This window comes from Hemibagrus wyckioides, linkage group LG01 (genome assembly GCF_019097595.1).
Source record: "Hemibagrus wyckioides isolate EC202008001 linkage group LG01, SWU_Hwy_1.0, whole genome shotgun sequence".
NCBI lineage: Eukaryota > Metazoa > Chordata > Actinopteri > Siluriformes > Bagridae > Hemibagrus > Hemibagrus wyckioides.
In genome coordinates, this window is record NC_080710.1 from 33,903,280 (window position 1) to 33,917,488 (window position 14,209).

Below are 14,209 nucleotides of genomic sequence, written 5' to 3' on the forward strand. Positions count from 1 at the left end.
CACACACATACACATTACACACACACACATACACATTACACACACATTACACACACACATACACATTACACACATATACACATTACACACACATACACTTACACACACACACATACACATTACACACACATACACTTACACACACATTACACACACACATACACATTACACACACATTACACACATACACATTACACACACATTACACACATACACATTACATACACATTACACACTTACACACACTTACACACACATACACACACATACACTTACACACACTTACACACACATACACATTACACACACACATACACATTACACACATATACACACACACACACACACACACACATACACATTACACACACATACACATTACACACACACATACACATTACACACACACATTACACACACACACACACACATACACATACACATACACACACACACACACTTACACACACATACACATACACATTACTCACACACACACATACACATTACACACGCATACACACACACATTACACACGCATACACACACACACACACATTACACACACACACATACACATTACACACACACATTACACACACACACATACACATTACACACACACACACACACATACACACACACACACACACTTACACACATATACACATACACATTACTCACACACATACACATACACACACATACACTTACACACACATACACTTACACACACATACACATTACACACACACACATACACATTACACACACACACACATACACATTACACACATACACACGCATACACATACACATTACATACACATACACATTACACACATACACTTACACACACTTACACACACATACACACACATACACTTACACACACATTACACACACACATACACATTACACACACATACACACGCATACACTTACACACATACACATTACACACACATACACATTACACACACATACACATTACTCACACACACACACACACATTACACACATACACATTACATACACATACACACGCATACACATACACATTACACACACACACACACACATTACACACATATACACATTACACACATACACACGCCTACACTTACACACACACACACACATACACATTACACACACATACACATTACATACACATACACATTACACACACATACACACGCATACACATACACATTACACACACACACACATACACATTACACACACATACACATTACACACACACACACATACACATTACACACACATACACACGCATACACATACACATTACACACACACACATTACACACACATACACATTACACACACACACACTTACACACACATACACATTACACACATACACATTACATACACATTACACACATACACATACACATTACACACACACACATACACTTACACACACACACACACTTACACACACATACACTTACACACACATACACATTACACACATACACATTACACACACATACACATTACACACACATTACACACACATACACATTACACACACATTACACACACATACACATTACACACACACATTACACACACATACACATTACACACACATACACATTACACACACACATTACACACACATACACATTACACACACATACACATTACACACAAATTACACACACACACACACACACACACATTACACACATATACACATTACACACACATACACTTACACACACACACATACACATTACACACACACACACACACATACACATTACACACACATACACATTACACACACATTACACATACACATTACACACACATTACACACACATTACACATACACATTACACACACATTACACATACACATTACACACACATACACATTACACACACATTACACACACACACACATTACACACACATTACACACACATTACACATACACATTACACACACATTACACACACACATACACATTACACACAAATTACACACACACACACACACACACACATTACACACATACACATACACATTACTCACACACATACATTACACACATATACACATTACACACATACACACACATACACTTACACACACATACACATACACATTACACACATACACATTACACACATACACACGCATACACTTACACACACACACACATACACATTACATGCACATTACACACACACACATACACATTACACACACACATACACATACACATTACTCACACACACACACATTACTCACACACACACATACACATTACACACACATACACACGCATACACATACACATTACACACACACACACATACACATTACACACACATACACATTACACATACACATTACACACACATACACATTACCCACACATTACACATACACATTACACACACATTACACACACATTACACATACACATTACACACACATTACACATACACATTACACACACATTACACATACACATTACACACACATTACACATACACATTACTCACATACACATTACACACACATTACACATACACATTACACACACATTACACATACACATTACACACACATACACATTACACACACACACATACACACACACACACACATACACATTACACACACATTACACATACACATTACACACACATTACACATACACATTACACATACACATTACACACACATTACACATACACATTACTCACATACACATTACACACACATTACACATACACATTACACACACATTACACACACATAACACACACATTACATACACATTACACACACATAACACATACACATTACTCACATACACACAGACATACACATTACACACACATTACCACATTACACACACACACATACACATTACCCACACATTACACATACACATTACTCATTACTCACATTACACACACATACACATTACACATACACATTACACACACATTACACATACACATTACTCACATACACATTACACACACATTACACATACACATTACACACACATTACACATACACATTACACACACATACACATTACCCACACATTACACATACACATTACACACACATTACACACACATTACACACACATTACACATACACATTACACACACATTACACATACACATTACACACACATACACATTACCCACACATTACACACACATTACACATACACATTACACACACATTACACATACACATTACACACACATACACATTACCCACACATTACACATACACATTACACATACACATTACTCACATACACATTACACACACATTACACATACACATTACACACACATACACATTACACATACACATTACACACACATTACACATACACATTACACATACACATTACACACACATTACACACACATTACACATACACATTACTCACATACACATTACACACACATTACACATACACATTACACACACATTACACATACACATTACACACACATTACACACACATACACATTACATACACATTACACATACACATACACATTACATACACATTACACACACATTACACACACATACACATTACATACACATTACACACACATTACACACACATACACATTACACACACATTACACACACATACACATTACACATACACATTACACACACATTACACATACACATTACACATACACATTACACACACATTACACACACATTACACATTACACATTACTCACATATACATTACACACACATTACACATACACATTACCCAACACATTACACATACACACTTACACACACATACACACACATACACTTACACACACATTACACACACACATACACATTACACACACATACACACACATACACTTACACACACATTACACACACACATACACATTACACACACATTACACACATACACATTACATACACATTACACACTTACACACACTTACACACACATACACATTACATACACATACACATTACACACATACACTTACACACACATACACACACATACACATTACACACACATTACACATTACTCACATACACATTACATACACATTACACATACACATACACACACATTACACATACACATTACACACACATTACACATTACTCACATACACATTACACACACATTACACATACACATTACACACACATTACACATACACATTACACACACATTACACACACATTACACACACATTACACACACATACACATTACATACACATACACATTACACACACATACACATTACTCACATACACATTACACACACATTACACATACACATTACACACACATTACACATACACATTACACACACACACATTACACACACACACACACATACACATTACACACACATTACACATACACATTACACACATACACATTACACACACATTACACATACACATTACACACACATTACACATACACATTACACACACATACACATTACTCACATACACATTACACACACATTACACACACATACACATTACTCACATACACATTACACACACATTACACACACATACACATTACTCACATACACATTACACACACATTACACACACATTACACATACACATTACTCACATACACATTACACACACATTACACATACACATTACACACACATTACACATACACATTACACACACATTACACATACACATTACACATACACATTACACACACATTACACATACACATTACACATACACATTACACACACATTACACATACACATTACACACACATTACACATACACATTACACATACACATTACACACACATTACACATACACATTACACATACACATTACACACACATTACACATACACATTACACACACATTACACACACATTACACATACACATTACACACACATTACACACACATTACACATACACATTACACATACACATTACACACACATTACACATACACATTACACACACATTACACATACACATTACACACACATTACACATACACATTACACACACATTACACATACACATTACACACACATTACACATACACATTACACACACATTACACATACACATTACACACACATACACATTACACATACACATTACACACACATTACACATACACATTACACACACATTACTCACATACACATTACACACACATTACACATACACATTACACACACATTACACACACATTACACATACACATTACACATACACATTACACACACATACACATTACACACACATTACACATACACATTACACACACATTACACATACACATTACACACACATACACATTACTCACATACACATTACACACACATACACATTACACACACATTACACATACACATTACACACACATTACACATACACATTACACACACATTACACATACACATTACATACACATTACACACACACACATTACACATACACATTACACATACACATTACACACACATTACACATACACATTACACATACACATTACACACACATTACACATACACATTACACACACATTACACATACACATTACACACACATTACACATACACATTACACATACACATTACACACACATTACACATTACTCACATACACATTACACACACATTACACATACACATTACACACACATTACACATACACATTACACACACATTACACACACATACACATTACACACACATTACACATTACTCACATACACATTACACACACATTACACATACACATTACACACACATTACACATACACATTACACACACATTACACATACACATTACACACACATTACACATACACATTACACACACATTACACACACATTACACATACACATTACTCACATACACATTACACATACACATTACACATACACATTACACACACATTACACATTACTCACATACACATTACACACACATTACACATACACATTACACACACATTACACATACACATTACACACACATACACATACACATTACACACACACACACATTACACACACATTACACATACACATTACTCACATACACATTACACACACATTACACATACACATTACACACACACACATTACACACACATTACACACACATTACACATACACATTACACACACATTACACATACACATTACTCACATACACATTACACACACATTACACATACACATTACACACACATACACATTACACATACACATTACACACACATTACACATACACATTACACACACATTACTCACATACACATTACACACACATTACACATACACATTACACACACATTACACACACATTACACATACACATTACACACACATTACACATACACATTACACATACACATTACACACATACACATTACACATACACATTACACACACATTACACATACACATTACATACACATTACACACACATTACACACACATTACACACACATTACACATACACATTACACACACATTACACATACACATTACATACACATTACACACACATTACACACACATTACACATACACATTACACACACATTACACATACACATTACACACACATTACACATACACATTACACACACATTACACATACACATTACACACACATTACACATACACATTACACATACACATTACACATACACATTACACACACATTACACATACACATTACACACACATACACATTACACATACACATTACACATACACATTACTCACATACACATTACACACACATTACACATACACATTACACACACATTACACATACACATTACACACACATTACACATACACATTACACACACATTACACATTACTCACATACACATTACACACACATTACACATACACATTACACACACATTACACATTACTCACATACACATTACACACACATTACACATACACATTACATACACATTACACACACATACACATACACATTACACATACACATTACTCACATACACATTACATACACATACACATTACACACACATACACATTACACACAAATACACATACACATACACATTACACACACATACACATTACACACACATACACATTACACACACATTACACATACACATTACACACACATTACACATACACATTACACACACATTACACATACACATTACTCACATACACATTACACACACATACACATTACTCACATACACATTACACACACATACACATACACATTACACATACACATTACTCACATACACATTACATACACATACACATTACATACACATACACATTACACACACATACACATTACACACACTTACACACAAATACACATACACATACACATTACACACACATACACATTACACACACATACACATTACACACACATTACACACACATTACACATACACATTACACATACACATTACATACACATTACACACACATTACACATACACATTACACACACATTACACATTACTCACATACACATTACACACACATTACACATACACATTACACACACATTACACATACACATTACACATACACATTACACATACACATTACACACACATACACATTACACATACACATTACACATACACATTACACATACACATTACATACACATTACACACACATACACATTACACACATACACATTACATACACATTACACACATACACATTACACATTACTCACATACACATTACACACACATACACATTACACACACATACACATACACATTACTCACATACACATTACACACACATACACATTACACACACATACACATTACACACACATACACATACACATTACTCACATACACATTACATACACATACACATTACTCACATACACATTACACACACATACACATTACACACACATATACACATTACTCACACACACACACACATTACACACATTACACACATACACACGCATACACTTACACACACACACATACACACATTACACACACACACACACGCATACACATACACATTACATACACATACACATTACACACACACACACATACACATTACACACACATACACATTACTCAGATACACACACATACACTTACACACACACACACATTACACACACACATTACACACACATACGTGCGCGCACACACACACACATTACACACACATTATACAGGCATTAAATGAACACTGTATACACACACTAAGATTAAGCTTATGATTTATGTATATTGTGGTGTGTGTGTGTGTGTGTGTGTGTGTGTGTAATGTACAGTAAGTTTATCCAGGATAAGTATAAGGGCTACACTCAGGAGCAGGCGGCCTACATCGCGGGGGCAGTGTACGACAGCTCACTAGTGTTATCAGCTGCTGTGGGCATTCTCATTGTGAGTACACACACACACACACACACAGGTGATTAAATGAATGGGGCATTCTGATTGGCCAGACTCATTCCTCTATTTTGATTTTCAGCATCCCCGCACCACGCTTTCCTAAACAAAATCAAATTTTATTTGTCACATACATAATGGTACACAGTATGATATGCAGTGAAATGCTTACACCACTGTTTGACCCTTAAAAAGGAATAAGGACAGAAAAAAGACAAGGATAAAATATAAAAACTACAATTTTTAAAGGAACGCTATATCACTGTATATGAGAATGCGAAGAAATTTTGGAAAGATGTGAAAGGAATGATAGAAAAGATCCTTAATTTTAACATACCACTGTCATCGTTAATCTTTTTATTTCATTTATTTCATAAGCAGATAAAGTTTTTAAAAAAAAAAGAATATATATTTATAAATATATGTATTCATCAAGTGAAATGGCTTATTTCTTTAAATTGGAAAAGTATATATGCACCAAATATAGGACATTGGCTGAAAGAGATGGTAACAAATATATTAATGGAAAAGATAACTTATATATTAACATAATTTGTAAGTAGTTTGGGTACCTTTCAAATTGTTTTTAAAAAGTGGTGGAGTTGGAAATGTGTTGATAGAAGACTAAAAACAGAGGTGATATTGTATATTAATAAATACTGAGAAGCCATTTGTTTTGTTTTATTTATTTATTTATTTTTATTTATAAATTTTTTTGTGTGTATGTGAGCGTGTTTTGTTTCTGTTATTGAAATTTATATGTACATGTGTATTTAAAATGCAGTAAAAAGAAATTAAGGGGAAAAAACTACAATTTTTACAATAGATAAAATAAAATATAAATAGAATAAGGTATGGTACAGTATAATATGAATATAGAATATAGAATATGTATCAAATGTAAATAACTATAATAAATAAAACTATATAAAGTGTGTAAATATGCAATAAATGTGCAGTGGGCAGACAGCAGCAGTACGGGGTGGTCATGGAGTGAAATGAGATGATGAGCAGCAGTGGTATTGTCCATCTTTAAAGTGCAGATGTGCACAAGTCCTCTTTATGTGTAAATGGGAGCAGAAATGTTCAACATATATGTTTTATGTGTTGTGTACTTCAGTCCTGCAATGTGCAATTGTGCAGTTGTACAGAGTGGTTGTTTGTGGTGTGTTCCAACACATGTGTGAAGGAAACATCGCAAGTCCAATCAGTTGACAGAACTCCACAATCATGTGGAGTTCTGATTGAGAGACCGTATAGCCTGCGGGAAGAAGCTTCTCCTCAGTCTCTCTGTGTTGACCTTCAGGGAGCAGAAGTGCTTCCCTGACCTCAACAGAGAGAAAAGTCCATTGTTGGGGTGACTGAGGTCCTTCACAATCTTCCTGGCCTTGGTCCAGTACTGCTTGTTGTAGATCGAGTGCAGGTCAGGGAGCTCGGTACGGATGATGTGCTCAGCTGATCGCACCACCCTCTGAAGAGCTCGTCTGTCCTGCATGGTGCTGTTCCCGAACCAGGTGGTGATGTTTCCCATCAGGATGCTCTCTATGGTGCAGGAGTAAAAGTTCCTTAGCACCTTAGCGGGCAGTCTAAAGTCTCTCAAGCGTCTGAGGTGGAAGAGACGCTGTCTGGCCTTCTTCACCACGGTGTTGATGTGACAGGACCATGACAGGTCCTGCATGATGTGAACACCAAGGTATCTGAAGCTGTCCACTCTCTCCACTGGGCTGTTGTTGATCACAGGGGTCTGGTAGTACCTCTCCTGCTTTCTGCTGAAGTCAACTATCAGCTCCTTAGTCTTGCTGATGTTAAGGTGGAGGTTGTTCCGCCGGCACCAGTCCTCCAGAGTCTTAATCTCCTCCAGGTAGGCCGTCTCATTGTTGTCGGAGATCAATCCGACCACAACGGTGTCATCAGCAAACTTGATGATGGTGGTGGAGTTGGTAGTGGCCATGCAGTCATACGTATACAAAGAGTACAGCAGGGGGCTCAGAACACAACCCTGAGGGGCTCCAGTGCTGAGGGTGAGGGAGGCTGAGACATGTCTGCCCATCCTTACTGCCTGTGGTGTGCCAGTTTGGAAATTGGAGATCCACTGACACAGAGATGGGCTGAGTCCCAGGTGCTCCAGCTTGGTGGTGAGTGTGGAGGGGATTATAGTGTTAAACGCTGAACTGAAGTCAATAAACAGCATTCTAACATAATTCCCCTTTCCTAGTGTCCAGGTGAGTGAGTGATGTAGTGAAGTGATGAAGTCTTTGACCAGCCGCTCAAAGCACTTCATCACTACTGAGGTCAAGGCTACAGGGCGATAGTCGTTGAGGGAAGCAGGATGGGGTTTCTTCGGGACTGGAACAATGATGGACTCTTTGAAGCATGTGGGGATTGCCGACTGGGTTAAGGAGAGGTTGAATATGTCTGTGCTAGCTGGTCAGCACAGGCTCTGAGGACTCGCCCTGAGATTCCGTCTGGTCCTGCTGCTTTCCTGGTGTTCACTCTCCTGAAGGCTCTCCTCACATCATGCTCGGAGGTGATTAACGTGTTTCCAGTGTTGGCATTCTCTTCCTGGCTGCAGCTATAAGAATTAGCTGTAGCATTAGCTGTAGCATTAGCATCGTTATCTGCAGCCTCAAAGCGAGCGCAAAAGGTGTTCAGCTCGTCTGTCAGAGACACGTCCGCATTCGTCATACCGGATGTTGGTGCTGCACTGAACAGTATTTTATCTTTTATTAACATTTTACTTTATTTTAATTAATGTTCTTATTTTGTAATTAATAATTCTGTTTTTATTAATAAATTACCTTATTTCAAGAAAATGAGTTATGTTCAAAATAAAAATCTCCAATATACCGGGACCGCAATAAATAAACCACCATATAGAGGGGGATTACTGTATATATATTTTTAAATGTGAACTGTAGATGGAAAAAAATCTGTGTGTGTGTGTTTAGGACTATGTGGGCCTGCGTGGTGTGTTTGCTGTACTGTGTGCGGTGTGTACTCTTCCTGTGTTTGGGTTGTTGGCCTTCACATTCGTCCCTCCGCTTGTCTCCACCATCTGGCTCGGGATCACCTACTCTTTTGCTGCAGTAAGACACACACACATACACACACACACATACAGTACACATGCACACACACATGCACACATCCATACACACATACACATGCGCACACACATACTCATGCACACACATCCATACACACACACATACATATAGATGCACACACATCCATACACACACACATACATACACATGCACACTCATCCATACACACACACATACAGTATCTCTCAAAAGTGAGTACACCCCTGACATTTTTGTAAATATTTTATTATATCTTTTCATGTGACAACACTGAAGAAATGACCCTCTGCTCCAATGTACAGTAGTGAGTGTCCAGCCTGTATAACAGTGTAAATTTACTGTCCCCTCAAAATAACTCAACACACAGACATTAATGTCTAAACTGTTGGCAACAAAAGTGACTCCACCCCTAAGTGGAAATCTCCAAATTGGGCCCAATTAGCCATTTCCCCTCCCCGGACTCGTTAGTGTTACAAGGTCTCAGGTGTGAATGGGGAGCAGGTGTGTTAAATTTGGTGTTATCGCTCTCACACTCTCTCATACTGGTCACTGGAAGTTCAACATGGCACCTCATGGCAAAGAACTCTCTGAGGATCTGAAAAAAAGATTTGTTGCTCTACATAAAGATGGCCTAGGCTATAAGAAGATTGCCAAGACCCTGAAACTGAGCTGCAGCACGGTGGGCAAGACCATACAGCGGTTTTACAGGACAGGTTCTACTCAGAACAGGCCTCACCATGGTCCACCAAAGAAGTTGAGTGTACGTGCTCAGTGTCATATCCAGAGGTCGTCTTTGGGAAATAGACGTATGAGTGCTGCCAGCATTGCTGCAGAGGTTGAAGGGGTGGGGGGTCAGCCGGTCAGAGGGGTGGGGGGTCAGCCCGTCAGAGGGGTGGGGGGTCAGCCGGTCAGTGCTCAGACCATACGCCACACACTGCATCAAATTGGTCTGCATGGCTGTCGTCCCAGAAGGAAGCCTCTACTAAAGATGATGCATAAGAAAGCCCACATACAGTTTACTGAAGACAAGCAGACTAAGGACATGGAATACTGGAACCGTGTCCTGTGGTCCGATGAGACCAGGATAAACTTATTTGGTTCAGATGGTGTCAAGCGTGTGTGGGGGCAACCAGGTGAGGAGTACAAAGACAAGTGTGTCTTGCCTACAGTCAAGCATGGTGGTGGGAGTGTCATGGTCTGGGCCTGCATGAGTGCTGCCGGCACTGGGGAGCTACAGTTCATTGAGGGAACCATGAATGCTAACATGTACTGTGACATACTGAAGCAGAGCACGATCCCCTCCCTTCAGAGACTGGGCCACAGGGCAGTATTCCAACATGATAACGACCCCAAACACACCTCCAAGACCACCACTGCCTTGCTAAAGAAGCTTGTAAAGGTGATGGACTGGCCAAGCATGTTTCCAGACCTAAACCCTATTGAGCATCTGTGGGGCATCCTCAAACGGAAGGTGGGGGAGCGCAAGGTCTCTAACATCCACCAGCTCTGTGATGTCATCATGGAGGAGTGGAAGAGGACTCCAGTGGCAACCTGTGAAGCTCTGGTGAACTCCATGACCAAGAGGGTTAAGGCAGTGCTGGAAAATAATGGTGGCCACACAAAATATTGACACTTTGGGCCCAATTTAGACATTTCCACTTAGGGGTGGAGTCACTTTTGTTTACCAACGGTTTAGACATTAATGTCTGTGTGTTGAGTTATTTTGAGGGGACAGTAAATTTACACTGTTATACAGGCTGGACACTCACTACTGTACATTGGAGCAGAGGGGCATTTCTTCAGTGTTGTCACATGAAAAGATATAATAAAATATTTACAAAAATGTCAGGGGTGTACTCACTTTTGTGAGATACTGTATATACACACGCACACATACATACATACATGCATACACAGACACACATACACAGACACACACACACATCCATACACACGCACATGTATGTATGAGCACACACACACACACAGTATTTAAGTTTATTACCAATTAATAATACTTATTGTCATGGTTACAGTAATGGGAGCATTGATACTTGTGCGTGTGTGTGTGTGTGTGTGTGTGTGTGTGTGTTAGGCGAGTATGTGGCCCTCTATCCCTCTGGTGGTTCCCCGCTCCACTCTCGGGACAGCGATGGGTTTGGCCACATCAGTGCAGATGATCGGCATCGGACTGTGTAACCTCATTGTGGGAGAGATATTGGGGGAGAAGATTAGGTACCCCCCCCACACACACACACACACAATCTCACACACACACACTCACAAAAACCAGTGATAATCATGTAGCAATTAGAACCGACAACCACTTTGACGTGTTTGAAGAGTCGATTGTGTCTAGTGAATATTTAAATGCAAATTTAAACCACCATAATCAGAAGAGGTGTGTGTGTGTGTGTGTGTGTGTGTGTGTGTGTGCAGTGATGCTAAGATTCCTCTATGGCGATGGCAGCGAATGATGATCTTCATGTTAGCGAACACAATTGGCTGCATCATCACATCTTCTGTACTGAACATCATTGACCGGAGAGAGGTATACACACACACACACACACACACACATACACTCACAAATATACACACACACTTTTTTCATAATCAGAAGATAG

At 38.5% G+C, this 14,209-nt stretch overlaps 1 protein-coding gene across 1 annotated transcript in view; it reads left to right on the forward strand.

Moving 5' to 3' along the window:
• mfsd1l (major facilitator superfamily domain containing 1-like) overlaps positions 1–14,209 on the forward strand; it is a 44,204-nt gene that overhangs the window by 29,122 nt on the left and 873 nt on the right. Inside the window, exons 9-12 of the mRNA XM_058391175.1 lie at positions 8,379–8,490; positions 11,445–11,582; positions 13,678–13,817; positions 14,022–14,133. Of these exons, the coding sequence (XP_058247158.1) occupies positions 8,379–8,490; positions 11,445–11,582; positions 13,678–13,817; positions 14,022–14,133 (502 nt within the window). The remainder of the gene's footprint in view (positions 1–8,378; positions 8,491–11,444; positions 11,583–13,677; positions 13,818–14,021; positions 14,134–14,209) is intronic.